The 14,953-nt window shown below is 45.5% G+C and overlaps 2 protein-coding genes across 2 annotated transcripts in view; one reads left to right on the top strand and one right to left on the bottom strand.

The window, feature by feature from the left end:
• LOC142091595 (epimerase family protein SDR39U1-like) overlaps positions 1 to 14,953 on the bottom strand; it is a 300,851-nt gene that overhangs the window by 222,642 nt on the left and 63,256 nt on the right.
• On the top strand, positions 2,298 to 14,913 carry LOC142091679 (olfactory receptor 6N1-like). The gene is made up of 5 exons (XM_075171067.1): positions 2,298 to 3,222; positions 4,274 to 4,296; positions 4,456 to 4,551; positions 11,442 to 11,607; positions 14,858 to 14,913. Exons 1-5 carry the CDS (start codon positions 2,298 to 2,300, stop codon positions 14,911 to 14,913), a joined length of 1,266 nt encoding a protein of 421 aa, XP_075027168.1.

Raw genomic sequence — 14,953 nt, 5'->3', positions numbered from 1 at the left:
GATGTCCCCCTGAGCTAGCCATCTAACCAGTCATCAGTTAGCCCCAGAAAGGTGATCGTTGGCCTGTGTGTACAGGGCCATGGGTTGCTGGATGACTATTGCTCTTCTTCTGCAGGAGGGTGTAGACCCATAGCTTCCATTTGCAGCAGCAAGTTCCTGAATATTTTTGCCTCTTCACCTTTCCCACCCCCTCCAATACAGCCCATCTCCAGACTCTTCCTATCGGATTCTCAATTTTTTTTCCTCCAGGTTCTTAAGTTCCCTCTCCTCCCAACCCCAGCCTGGTCATAAGTATGTCCAGGGCACTAGCAACACTCAGTTTAGCTCCCCAAACTGTGTGACTGTTGTTCTGCCAGCGGTGCCACTGATCTGTAGTGCTCTAACTTGTATTTTCTTCAGTTTAATCCACAGGTGCAATCCCCTCACCCAAATCTCCCATTCCCTCTCGGTGAGTCCTGCGGTGTCCCCTCGCGCTGCTAACATGCTCTCATTGCTGCTCGTGTGCATGCTGTAAGCATATACATAGTGGCTGAGGCACTCATTTCCCACTTGCAGGAGCTGTAGCAATGCAACTCATATACAGGGGAGCTGAGGAAAGCGTAGGAAGCTTCTGGAGAGCAAAATGTTCCTCATTACACAGCACTGAACCTCCACCCAACAGGGAAGAGCTGCCATCTCCCTGGTTCATGCCCCCCCCCGCCTAGAATTATAGAAGTAGCTTTGAATCATGAAATCAGACATAGAAATATGGGGTGAGATTTACTTCACCTAAATTTACGTGTGGAAAATACAGTTGTCTCTTTATGACCCATTCTTCTAAGTTTTTATTGGAGTAAGTGGCAATTAGCCAATGCATGCCAGGGACGTTTTTTCCCCATTATTAATCAAAATTATTTAATCATTTTGCTTAGACGGATAGATCTTGAGTTTATTCTCATATAAAGTTAAAATGTATCCAAATCTGTATGCCAAAATCCATTCTTTTTGTGCAGTGGTAGAGAATATCAGAATGTTCCATCAACATCACAAGATTACTTACAATTATTTGATCTTAACAACATCGGAGTTTAGAGCAGCTCCACCCTCATCAATCTGATTGGCAATAAACTGGCCAAATCAGTGGAAAGGAAAGCAAAGAATAGAATGAAGAGAAAGAATTCACAGTCAAAAGTAAACTCATCCAGCCCCTACACCGGTCACACTCCCACTGGTATATATGCTTGGAATATGACTCACATGTTTGGCTCTAACCAATCACCATCACAAAAATGAACTCATGATCGAGAGCCGAAAGAACCGTCACTGATTACATGAATAAATTATTCTCCTGATTTTAATTCAGTTTAAATGATGAAACTCCAGGTAGTTCAAACTCTCATCATTACCCTCCTCCAGGTGTGAATACACACACACATACTTTCACAAAAACAATATTTTGCTGAGTAACTCTTACATATTACAGTTTCCTGGATCACAATTGTGCTAATAAAGGTGAGTAATTTTGCAAGACTCTTCTCATCCTTACTGTTCTATCTATTATACTGTAGAGTTTGATTTCATCAGTATTGAACTGCAATGGATAATTTTACTTCAAAAGAGAAGAATAATTTTATTGAGATCAGCCTTGGTAAATGTTGGGATTCATCTAAACTAATCCTGCTTGTCTAATTGCTTTTTAGGTCTTAACTAATAATCCCTATTTCTGGGAGAAATAAACTCCTCCAAAGAGTGATTTTATTCATCCTAGAAAAGAAACCTAGGATTGCTGGGCTTGAACCTTCCTCTGCAGATCTGTGTCTCCGTTCAACGATTGTAAGGAAGTGTAATGACTAGATCACTGGTACACGTTGGCATCATGAGTATCTGAAGATAACAGATAAAAGCTAGCCTCAGGGCCTGAATTTCAGTCTGGATTTTGGATCGCTAACATTCTTCTCGCATGAGCCTGAGTCTGAAATACAGATCAATGAAACCAAACACTCAGGCAAATTTCAAGCCGCAATTACTTTTCCGTACATTTTTTGTTATGCACTGGAGGTAAATGGAAAGTCTGACTTTTTAAAATGGAATGGGAGAGTGAAACTAAACATGTAATTGCTGTGTAAGTGCTGTTTGGGACGTAAGACCCAAGAGGAACATTCAGAAATGTTCATTTGCTCAAGGAACTTTAGAGACAGGCATACCTGACATTGATTTCTGTAACAGACCCAGCTAGCTGTGGACAGGACATCGAGTGCAATCCTGCCTCTGACTATTCTTGTTGTCATTTGTTCTTCAATTTTTGTCTAGGCATTCCCATGGAAGAGGAAAATTGGACAGTAGTCACTGAGTTCGTCTTTCTGAGATTCACTAACTGGCCAAATCTAGAGATAGTGCTTTTCACATTATTTCTTATCATTTATCTCCTCTCACTTGTGGGCAATGTTCTTATTCTCATCATCGTTTTAGTTGATTCACGTCTTCACAGTGCCATGTACTTCTTCCTTAGCAACCTCTCAGTGGTGGAAACCTGGTACACAACAGTCACAGTACCTAAAATGTTAGCCAACTTCTTGATGGAGAAACGCACCATCTCTACTTCAAGCTGCATTGCTCAATATTACTTCTTCTTCTCTTTTGCTGCCACCGAAGTGTTCCTCCTTACAGTCATGGCATATGACCGCTACCTGGCCATCTGTAAACCATTACATTACTCCACTGTCATGAACCCAAGGACCTGCCATAGCTTAGCCATGATCTGTTGGTTGTCAGGATTCATCTGCCCTGTTTTCCCTTCCATCTTGTTCTCCAGGATTTCTTTCTGCACTAACAAAATCAACCATTTCTTCTGTGATGCTGATCAGCTCTTCCGACTTTCATGCAGTGACTCGTACAGCATACAAATCGTGGGCTATACTATAAGCACCGTCGTCATCATGTCCTCTGTCCTTTTCATCATGACTTCATACCTCCAAATCATCATGACCATCCTAAAGGTAACATCAGGTGCTGCACGCAAAAAGACATTTTCTACCTGTGCCTCGCATCTCTCTGTGGTCACTATCTATTTTGGCACTCTTATCTTTATGTACGTCCGGCCTGCAGTGAAATATGAGTCTGATACGAATAAAGTGGTGGCTGTTTTTTATTCAGTAGTTACACCATTGTTGAATCCAGTAATATACACACTAAGGAATAAGGATGTGAAGCTGGCCATAATAAAAACTTTCTTAAGGAATAAAGGTTAGGTTTTGGAATTTTCAACCTCTTTTCTCAAATGCTTGAGAACATCTGTACTGTGTAGGGATTAAAGCACTTATATTAAATTTTGAAGTAAAAATTTTGCCTCCTGTTTTGGTTGGACTAAAATGAAAGACCTCTCATCTATACGTGCACGTGTTTGCATCTGGAAAAGGTATTCAACTCACCCAAAGTCTGGCATCTAGTTTAAAACTCTGTGAATTAGCTGATTTATTTTGTAAGTTAAGTCCTTTTGCTTTATCACTTCTCAGGTGAGTGTATAAAATAAACATATGAAGTATAAAAGGGCTCATTCTAAGCTGATGTAAAATTCTCATCTGAAAATTCATTAAACACTTGATGCAGAAGAATTAACGTAAGTAGCAAGGTCTCACCAATGTCACAACCATGATTTTCATGCTGTATCATCATGATCATATTAGTTTCTCCATTTTATTTTTAGTGGTATTCTACAGTTTGATTCAGCTGCCCAAGCATATGTGTCCGGTACTATTTTTAGATGTCTTAGCATATCCTGTCTGGTGCCAACAGAGAAATGCTGTAGATTATTCAAGATATCTGCATGGGGCTGGCAGATATGACACAGGAGCTACAATCTCAGACCCCTCTGGAAGGGCAGATAAAGGCTCAGTGGGGTATCCTGGGGCATCTCGTATGGCACTGAGTGCTTATGTTCAGGCACGCTCCTACTCTGCTGTTGCAGCTGAATCACACCACTACTCCTTTGCCTCTATTGACTAGACCTTCAAAGAATGTAGCTGGAGTTTGGATGCTGCTTCATTTGTACACTCCCATGGCTCATTATCATTTTCCACATATATGTATCCAGTGACATCTGAGGTGCCTGCTCAGCATAGGAGAGAACTATGTCCTTCTGTAATAACAGCTACAGGTGAGACAGTATATCCTAGAATATCTCAGCTGACACTGGGTGTCTATGTTTAGGCAGCAGAACTATGCCCATGAACTAGGTATAGCTTAACTAGATACAGTCTGTCATTGGGGCTGAATTCTGCTTCTCATATTCATGCAGATGTCATTGGTGAGAAGAATGAGGTGAAATGATGAGGTGAACTAAACACATAGTTTTGCATGTGGGCCGCTTGCATTTCCCAAAGTAAGGGCTTAAGCTTTGGTAAGGAATGGCATGCCTCTTCTCCCCTCACTGTATTGGAGTAGCAATAGGCAGTTAAATAAGGGTGTTTCCGTGTGCAGGTTCAGTCCTCAAAAATCCTGCTGAAGTGGTGGAAACCAGTGGTTGGAGAAGTTTCTGGGGACAGGAAGAATACTGTGAGGCTCAGGAAAGAGACTGTGAGTCTAGAGATAAAGGTCAAGGCTACCTTCCTGTAGGACTTGCTCAAAATTTAAGTTAAAACAGCTTTATTAATGACCTGGACAGAAAAGTTCTTGGACTAGGAAATAGCAGTCAATGTGCTGGAGGGCAAGGCTACTGTTCAGAAGGACCTCAACAGGCTGGAGAAATGAATCTCATGAGGTTCAACAAATGTAAAGTCCTATACCTGGGACAGAATAATCCTGTACAACCAGACAGGCTAGGAGCTATCTAGGAAGTAGCTTTGCAGATAAAGTCCCTGGGTCCTGGTGGATTACAGCCTGAGCATGTGTCATCTGTGTGTCCTTGCAGCAAAGGCCAACCACATCCCTGGCTGTCTTATCAAGTGCAGCAGCAGGTCAAGAAACCATTTCTCCCCCACAATCCCTACATATGAGACTGCACCTGGAGTTGTGTGCCCACATACACAATATCTTTGTTGTGTGTATAGGAAAGATATTGGAAAACCTGAGCAAGTCTGTTGGAAAGCCAGTAAGATAATTAGGGGGCTAGAGCACCCCAGCAAGAGCAGTCTTGTCCCAGGAGACATTAAGGAAGCAGTGCCTGTTCAGCCTGAAGAAGACTAAGGGGAGATTGTACTGATCTCTCTCCTACCTAACGGAGGGTATGGAGAAGACAGAGGCAGAGTTTGCCTCTTTCAGCGGGCACAGTGGAAGGAGAAGGTGTAAAGGACACAGCCTGGATCATACGAAGTGCTGACTCAGTATAAAGAAGTGCTTTTTTAGCTTGAGGGTGGTCAGTGAAACCGATCCATTCTTGGAAGTGCTCTGAACTCAGCTGGATTAGGCCCTAGGCAGCCTGCTTGAACAGGCTTCACTTAAAGCAGGAAGTTGGACTGGAGACCTCACAATGTCCTTTCCAATCTACATGATTTCATGGACTTAAGTAATTACACTTTTTTATGATTGCAGGATTTTAGGTGTCTGTCATCTCCTACAGCAAGAAGTGGAGTGTGTAGCAAGCGAGTCATCTTATTGCAGCTTCACTATGACTACACACCACTTCTTGCTGTAGGAGATGACATACTCCTAGAATCCTCCAAGCATAAAAACGCCGGTCCTCATAGATACAGTCTTTACAAGACATAATGCTCAACCGAAAAGTATCTATTTAAACCAAGTGATCAAAACTTTTGTAAGACCTACCTGGAAGGGAATCACTCACTGGAAAAAGAAAACAAAAAGTCACTGTATAACTTCTCCTTGTCGGTACAGAATTTTTTGCATTAACACCTAAAAAAGCAACAGAAAAAAGGGGGGCAGGAGGGTCAGTGTGCTGCCAGGGGGGTACCTGGGACCTGGGGCAGGAGAATGTGCAAGAAAGGACTAGAAGCAATGGGTGGTCTGGGACTGGCCCCCGCTGGGGTTGTGTGGAGGTGTATGAGGAAGAACTGAGGGCTCCCATGCCCTGTGAGCAGCCCCACCCAACCCAGCACTCCCATCAGGGCCTGTGCCACAAACAGTAAGTATCCAGGAGCTCTCCCCAGCCACTGTTGCAGCCAAAGTCTGCACCCACACAGGCGCTTCAGGCAAGTTCGTCAGTCTGCCTTCCTGACACCCTTCCCTGACTTCTCCTTTTCCAGCGTGCCTCATCAGGTCCAAGAAGATACAGGTGGGAAGCCAGTTTTGGACCAGCAAAGGAACCTTGGAAGAAGAAATGGGCATCTTGGGTCTTTCTTGTAGACATTGCTTGCTCAGAGTCATACATCTGCAGAAAAGTGAATGCCAAAGCTCCAGACCTGGAAACGGCCCTGTTATGGGTGTCCTCTGGAAGCCTATATCCTAAGATAGGGTCCCATTTTCTTGAGGGCCACAGAGACCTTCTTGTTCCCCAGAGCAAAGACTATTTAGGTTGAGAGCTGGAGTCACCAAAATGCACTAAGTAGTTACAGTCCTTTCTCTGTCAAAGAAATAGCTGGGCACAGCCTGATGTCAATGTAGATGAATGTGGAATAATGAAAAGACAACACGATGAGGGGGAAGAAGCGAGTAGACAACACTTTCCTCTTCTCTGCATGTGGTCAGGATATTCAAGATTGACCTGAGAATGAAGCAGTAGGAGAAGCACATTAGGAGAGAGTTCCCCATCACTACAAAGATATCTACTATGAAGACCATGACTTCACTGATCCTCTTAGAGGTGCAGGGGACTGCCAGCAATGGGTGAAGGTGTGGTTCGTGATAGGGGACCGCAGAAGGTCAATGGTAGGATCAGGCCTTTGTGCACCCAGGAACTGATCACAGCAGTGATCATGGCAGACAGCCCCATGCACACTCTCATGTTCATTCTGGTACTGCAGTGCAAGATGAAGAAATTGGCCATGCAGTGGTCGTAAGCCATGACTGTGAACAGCGCTGTCTTTTTCCCCAGACACCACATGAAGAGGAACAGCTGGAGCATGCCCTTAGAGAAGGAGACGGTATCCCTGAGGGTCAATAAACTTCCCAGCATCTTGGACATGATCATAGTGCTGCAGATGATGACCACCAGTGCCAATTGGGAGAGGAAGAGATACTTGGGATTGTGGAGTCTGGGGTTGGAAAAGGTGGCAGCAAGGATGACTGTGTTGCCTAGCGGGCAACAGTATGGAAAGGAAGAGGAAAAGGAGGAAATGGAGGGGAAAAAACCAGCATAATTAATATTGTCATGGAGCTTTGGTTCTTCATCACTGCATGCCCCGGGGATCCTTACAGGCAAAGGCGCTGGTGAGGAATCATTTCCTATAGTTAAAGTGACGTCCTTACAGCATGGAGATTAACCTGAGTTATTTCCCTAAAATCCAGTTATAATCCAGGAGTAGAAACAGGCAATTCCTAATCCTCATTTGTTAGCCCTGCTCAGCAGTCTACCTCCAGAACAGGCCAGTCATAATCTAGAGCACCTCATGCTTTCCGTGGGGTATAAAGTAGTCTACGTGTCTAGTTCAGACATAGGTCTGTGTTTTGCAGAAGCCCAAAATTAAGAAAGATGGTTCCCACCCAACGTAAACCACTCCTTTATCCTTATTCCCATCTAGACCTTACCAAAGTGTTGTCCAAAAGGTTAATGAGCTCAAAAAAACCCGAAAATCCTCTCAAAAAAACTCAAAAAAATGAAAATGTCATAATGAGGAACATGTATGTTTCAAAAGGTATTCGGCTAAACCCATTTAAGTTAAATGCAACGTTGGCATCACTGCCAACCCCAGTTGTGCCGACTGCCAAATACTGATTCACCTCTATAACAGTGAAATCTTCTTTTCCTCTCCTTGTGCACTTCAGTTAGAAAGGTTTCATTGGGGCAATTGTCAAGAATTTTCTACACCAGCTGACATTTAAAAATGGGCCTTGAAAATCTCTCACAATTCTGGTGAATAATCATTGATATTTTGCTTAAATACATTGTGATCTGTGTCTATAAATGGACAGTGCTTAGTTATTGAATGGTTTAGTTTAATTCTGGGCTCCTCCTGAGCTGAACCACCCTGTTCCAGCAAGAAACCCATTACTCCAGAGAGATCGTATGGAAACAGACTGCATCGAGCGTGTTTCCATCACTACCCCAGCAGACCTTGCACGTGAAAATGGTCTTTTCTTGTGCCTCTTCGGGTCTGCAGCACATACCACCAGTGCTGTGCCACAATACAAAGCAAAGTACCCTTTGGTACCTTGCAACATGACCTTGTCTTGATTTCAGGCTCTTAATCTAGATACTTCCTTCCAGAGAAGACATTGGTTTAGCTGAAAGCAGATCTTGGCAGTGTACAGTCTATGTGGCCATTCCACTCCATCGAGTGCAAATGTTTTCCCTTTAATTGAAAAAGAATGAACAAGGAGAATGTGAGTCTATCCTGAATGATTTAGTGGCAGCAGATGCAGATACAGCTGAGGTACCCAGTACCTTCTTTCTTTTGATCTTCCCTGGCAATGTCTCCAAGAGACAGAGCCTCAAGAAGAAAAGGAACGACCAATAGTGGGAAAGAATCAAGTAAGGAGTCTTCTGAGAAATCTCAACCCGTACAAGACCATGAGATCCAGGGGGGTGTATCTGATGGTGCAGAGATGGATGGCTGATACCACTGTGAGGCCTGTGAGGCCTCTCCATCATCAGGATGGCTGGAGAGAGGCAAATGTTACACCCATCCTCAAAAGGGCAAGAACTATCTGGGAACTACAGGGTCGTCAGCCTCTAATCCAGGGAAAACCATGGAGCAAGTCCTCTTGGAAGTTCTTTCTGGAGGGAAAAGATAATGATTGGGAATAGTCAACATGGATTTGCCAACAACAAATCATGCCCAACCAGACAAATTACCTTCCATAATGAAATGATGAGAGCTGTGGATGAAGAGAGCGCTGGGGATGTAACCTACTTGACCTTAGCAAGGCTTTCGACATAGTCTCTGTTAAGGGATGGTATAAGCAGCTGCAGCCTCCAGCCACTGGAGCCCAGCCCGGTGCCCAGGGACCCGAGGTCTCTGCCCAGGCTGAGGCATGCGGCTGCCACTTTCCCCTCTGCAGGTTCGACCAGTAGCAAAGTTAAGCGCGTATCCCAGAGACACCGAGACACACACATACACAGAGTCAAAGACACACACACGCAGGACGCTGACATGGCCAGTCACACAGACTGCCACAGACGAGGCGGTGCCTTCATCAGCAGCCGCACACAGGCCCCACATCACACACAAGCACAGACAGCCACGTCCCCTCTGCTGGGGTTGGCAGAGACGGGAGGTCACTAGTGCAGACACACACACGACACTCAGGGTTAAGAAGCACACGCACATTTGTGGGTCCTCCAAGCAACAGCATGGCTCCACTGTCCACCTTGTACCCCTGCCTGGATGCACCAAACATGCAGCACTCACACACTGGTCCCACAGGCACCCCACACTCGTGGGTTCCCCTGGACACAGACCCTCTGCCCACCAGATTCCAGAGCCATGGTCTCCTACTTGACAGCTAGTCCAGCTTGAAGTTTGCTGGTGAGTTACACACATACACCCCTGATGCACACCGGGTTTCGGGAAGATGCAAACATTTGCCTCCTCCACCCACAGCAGCTGTCATCCAGGCACATGGGCTTATGACCCACAGTTCCACCCCTGTCACTGATTCTGAGCCCTCTCACTCATCCACCCATGCAAATCCCTCCCAGTACCTGGTTTTGGGAACACACACTGTTCCCGCCCCAGTGGCTAGCAGCTGAGTCCCCACTGGCACCCGTAGCTGACACCACAGGCACCTACACCGCTGGTCTGACTCCAGAAGCTGGCACCAAACCCACCCACACTGGTCCCCTCAGTAGCTGGCACTTAGTCCTTGCAGCACGCGTACACACGGGATAGAGTGAGATTACGCGGAGTTAAGGAAAGGTTTAATAAGAAGACTGTGGTGATCAGGCGCAGGGCTCAGCCAGACAAGCGCACTGACCGTCTTTGTTTCACATGCAACCCGCCCCTTTTATACCCCTTTCTGTCTATTTCCCTCTATGTTCTTCCCCGATCCCCTTCCCCTGTTCATTTCTTCTTCAGTGTGCACAGTCCCACCAGCCCCCTCCAGCATCTGGGACCGTTTGCATTTTTATCAGTTGCAAAGTCCACGTTGCCCTCTCTGAAGTGATGCCTGCAGTTTCTTGACAGACCATCAATTAGTGTGACTGATTAGCTTTGTTTCTTGTTGCCTCCCTCAATGTCTCCGTCATTGTTTGTGTGTCAGGGTTGTGTCCCTGAATGTCCTCGATCGGATAATGTTGAGGGAGCAGATGGTCTCTCCTTCCACATATGGTTACAGTTTCCACAGCATCCTTGTGGAATTTTGGATATTATGGTCTGAATGGGTGGACTGCTAGATGGGGGAAAACCTGAATGGATGGTCTTTGGATCCAAAGGGAAATGGTGAATGGTTTGTCATCTGCCTGGAGACTGGTTGTGATGGGATTTGCTCAGGGGTCTGTCCTTGGATCTGACTTGTTTAGTATCTTCATCAAAGAGCTGGAGGAGGAAACAGAAAACAGTCTCATAACAATTTATAGAAAACCTCAGTGTGAAGTGATGGCCCTGTCCATCACTGGCACTGATCGACAGTCAATATACTCAAGTGCAAGGGAGGCCATTCAGAAGGACCTAGACACACTAGGGGGACCTCATGAAACTGAGAAACCTCATGAAACTGAGAAAGGACAAACGCAAACTCTTGCACCATGGGTGGATTAATCACCTGCATCAGTACGGGAGGGGCGACCGCCTGCTTGGGTAGCAGCACTACTGAAAATGATGGAGGCTATCAGCATCCTGAGCTCTATCAGTAGGACCGTAGCCAGTAGATCGAGGGAAGTGTTTATTCTCCTTTAACTCGGCACCTGTTAGACCATATCTGGAATACTGCTTCCAGTTTACAGCTTCCCACAAGAAAAATGTTGATAGTCTGGAGTGATTCCTGTGGAAAGCCAGGAAGATAGTTGGGGGCTGGAGAACAGGACGTTTGAGGAGATGCTAAGGGAGCTGTGTTTGTTCAGTTCTAAGAAGAGAAAGCTAAGTTATGTTTGATTAGACAAAACAAGAAATATTTTCACCACGAGGCTGTTCAAGCACTGGAACAGGGGCCCAGAGAAGCTGTGCGACAGCACCCTTGGAGACATTTAAAATTCAACTGGACAAGGCCCTAACTGAACTATCTTTGAGAAGGAGGTTGAACTAGAAACCTCCAGAGGTCGCTCCCAAGCTGAAAGATCCTGAGCGCAGCCAAAAGAGGCAGCTCACAGATGCAGCAGTTTGCACCAGCAGTTTCTGGACTCTGCTTCTTTGATATCTCCTTGGGATATTCTCAAACTTCCACAGACTTTGTCTGGGATTGTCAGGGACCCCTAGGAATCCCCTGAGGAACTTCAAGAGTGCCTGCTGCTGCCAGTTAAGGATAAGGATAAGGGTATGGATAAGGATGAGGATACGGATAAGGATAAAGATAAGGATAAGGATAAGGATAAAGATAAGGATAAGGATAAGGGTATGGATAAGGATAAGGATAAGGATAAGGGTATGGATAAGGATGAGGATGAGGATAAGGATAAGGATAAGGATAAGGATAAGGATAAGGATAAGGATAAGGATAAGGATAAGGATATGGGTAAGGATAGCCACAGGAGTCCTTTACTTCTGGCAAGCTTCCAGTAGGCTCTAGCAGCTTCTAATGACCTTTGTCAGCTGCCCTTGATGAAAGGGTCCGTATGGGATGGAGTTAGAAAGTCACTTCATAGCAGCGCCTAGGGTGCTGTGTTTTGCATTTGTGGCTAAAACAGTGTGGGTGACGTACCAGTGTTTTGGCTATTGCTGAAGAGTGCTCACACAGCATCAAGGTTTTCTTTCTTCCCCCCACCCAAAAGCCAGAAGGCTAGGGGGTGGGCAAGAGGATGGGAGGGGACACAGCTGGGACAGCTGACCCAAACTGTCCAAAGGAATATTGTATACCATGTAACATCGTGCTCAGCAATAAAAGCTCAGGGAAAAGAGGAGGAAGGGCACATTTGGGCTTATGGTGTTTGTCTTCCCAAGCAACCATTACATGTGCTGAGGCCCTGCTTTGCAGGCAGTGGCTGGACATCTGCCTGACGATGGGAAGTAGTGACTGACTTTCTCTTTCTGCTTTGCCCACGCACACAGCTTTCGTTTTCCTTATTAAGCTGTCATTATCATGATCCATGAGTCTTTTTGCCTTCCTTCTACTTTGTCCCCATCCCATGGGAGAGGGGAGTGAGCGAGAGGGAGAGTGGGTGTTCAACAGCTGGCCGAGGTCCACCCACCACACAGCAGAACCTCCAGTGACCAACAGGCTGGGGAAGGCACACAGGAATGTGCCCTGAGTCAGCCAATGCCTGGGTGGCAAGGTGTGTGGGAGAATTTGGACAGGTGTGTAGACCAGTTTTTGTTTCCAATGGCCTGGGAGTCGATGCCTGAACAGACGTGTAATCTTGCTGAAATGGCAGATCATCTGAAAGAAGGATGCCTTTTTTATACCAAAAAGAGACAGTGACTTCTAATGCTGAAAGGTAGAAGTCCTCTTCCTTCTGAAAACTGTTTTGCCATTGTCCTGGTTTCAGCTGGGATAGAGTTAAATTTCTTCCTAGTGCTGTGTTTTGGATTTAGTATGAGAAGAATGTTGATAACACACTGATGTTTTCAGTTGTTGCTAAGTACCCTCCTAGTTAAGGACATTCAGCTCCCATGCTCTACCGACTGAGCTAGGTGCACAAGATGGGAGAGAACATAATCAGGACAGCCAGTCCAGCTGGCAACGGGGTATTCCATACCATGTGACATCATGCTCAGTATATGAATGGTAGGCATGTTCCAGGAAGTACCGATCGCTACTTGGTTATCGGTCAGTGCGGATGGTGAGCAATTGCATTGTGCATCACTCATTTTGTATATTCTAATATTATTATTATTATTTCCCCTTTTCTGTTCTATTAAACTGTCTTTATCTCAACCCATGAGTTTTTCTCACTCTTACCCTTCCGATTCTCTCCCCGTCCCACTGGGGGGGAGGGGGGGAGTGAGCGAGCGGCTGCATGGTATTTGGCGGCCTGCCAGGTTAAAACACGACAACCATAAAACAAAGCAAGGTCAAAGGACCCACACAAGAGATCCAGTTTTGGGGAATAAAATGACAAAATTGGTATTGTCACATCCCAATGGGTGTGTTCAATAAGATAACAACCACGTCCCCACCAGCTAGCAAAAAAGAAACACAAGCTTTCCTAGGCATTGTGAGTTTCTGGAGAATGCATATTGTGTCTTGCAGGGAATGCATATTTCCTCTTGAGTTTGTGAGTCCTCTCTATTGAGTCACCTGAAAGAACAACTCTTTCAACTGGGACCCTGAGCTGCAATGAGCCTTTGAACAGATCAAGCAAGGGAGAGTTCCTGCAGCAGCCCTTGGGACAGGCCAGACAGGACCAGCTGTGAGGAGTGTACTCTACACCACACCTGGGAGCATGGTTCCACCTGGAGCCTTTGGCAGGAAACATTCAGAGAGACCCAAGGCTGACCTCTAGGGTTTTATAGCTGGGGGTATAGAGGATGTCACTACACCCCAAATGAAAAGGAGATACGAGCAGCATATGAGGGGGTTTGAGCTGCTGCAGGGGTCAGCATGGATTTATGAAGGAGAAACCACGCTTAACCAACCTGATAGGCTCCTACAATGAGATGACTGGCTTGATGGATGAGGGAAGACTTCAGTAAGGCTTTTCACACTCTGTCCTGTAACGTCCTAATAGACAAACTGTCAAAGTATGGACTATCTAACTGGACAGTGGGGCGGACTGAAAACTCGCTGAACTGCTGTGCTCAGAGGATTGTGATCAGGGGCTGAAAGTCATTAATGGAGTACTCCAAGAGTCAATATTGGGTCCAGTACTATTTAACCTCTTCATTAATGACCTGGATGACAGGATAGAGTGCACCCTCAGCAAGTTTGCTGATGATACAAAGCTGGGAGGAGTGTTGATAGACCAGATGGGTATGCTGTCATTCAGGGAGACCTCAAGAGGCTGGAGAAATGGGCAGAGAAACCTCATGACGTTCAGCAAAGGGCAATGCCAAGTCCTGCACCTGGAATAACCCCATGCCCCAGTACAGGCTGGGGACCAACTGGCTTCACAGAAGGTTCTTGGGGTCTTTGTGGCTTAGTAGGTTTCACCAGATCCAGTTGCCCACGATTCTGCCCAGTCATGTTTTGAATATCTCTGCAAGGGGAGACACCACAACCTCTCCAGAAAACTTGTTCCATTGTTTGAGCACCTTCAGAGTAAAAAAGGTTATTTCTTCTGCTCATACGGAATTTCATGGTTTTTAATTTGTGCCCATTGCCTCTGGGCCTGTCACTGGGCACCACTGACAACAGTCTCACTCTGTCTTTTTCATTCTCTCCCCTCAGGTGTGCACACACATTTATAAGATTCCCTCTGAGCCTCCTCTTCTCCAGGCTAAACAATCCCAGCTTTCTCAGCCTTTCCTCCTATGTGAGGTGCTCCAATCTCTTAATCTCCTTTGTGGAAGGTTGGAGTGTTCAATTTTCTCAGAGATATTGGGCTCAAACTCCTAGAAGTAGCTTCTACCTTTTAGAAAGACAATGAATAAACCAAAGTCTCAAAAAGGGAGTGATAGTAAGCCTAATTACTCTTAGATGCATACAGAGGCTTACTGAAATTCAGTCTTTTATTCTTAAATATAGAAGTGCATTGGAACAGCTAATTGAGGACCTCTGCTGCTGCATTCTTATGCAGAGAGTCCTGTTTTCATTCAGTCAAATATAGTTAGGTCCTACCAGGAGGATGCCTAACGCAACTTTCCATCTCTTGTGGAGGTTTGGAACCTGCTGT

This window comes from Calonectris borealis, chromosome 22 (genome assembly GCF_964195595.1).
Source record: "Calonectris borealis chromosome 22, bCalBor7.hap1.2, whole genome shotgun sequence".
NCBI lineage: Eukaryota > Metazoa > Chordata > Aves > Procellariiformes > Procellariidae > Calonectris > Calonectris borealis.
Note: the sequence above shows the minus strand (reverse complement) of the source record. Positions and strands in the feature narration are given on the sequence as shown.

What these genes read in the sequence shown, in the direction of transcription:
- LOC142091679 (XM_075171067.1), top strand. Translation starts at nt 2,298, where the DNA reads ATGGAAGAGGAAAATTGGACAGTAGTCACTGAGTTCGTCTTTCTGAGA. An exon ending in TGAGGCTCAGGAAAGAGACT is followed by an intron (nt 4,552 to 11,441) that starts GTGAGTCTAGAG and finishes AGGGACCCCTAG; the next exon opens with GAATCCCCTGAGGAACTTCA. An exon ending in GGATAAGGATAAGGATAAGG is followed by an intron (nt 11,608 to 14,857) that starts GTATGGATAAGG and finishes ATTCTTATGCAG; the next exon opens with AGAGTCCTGTTTTCATTCAG.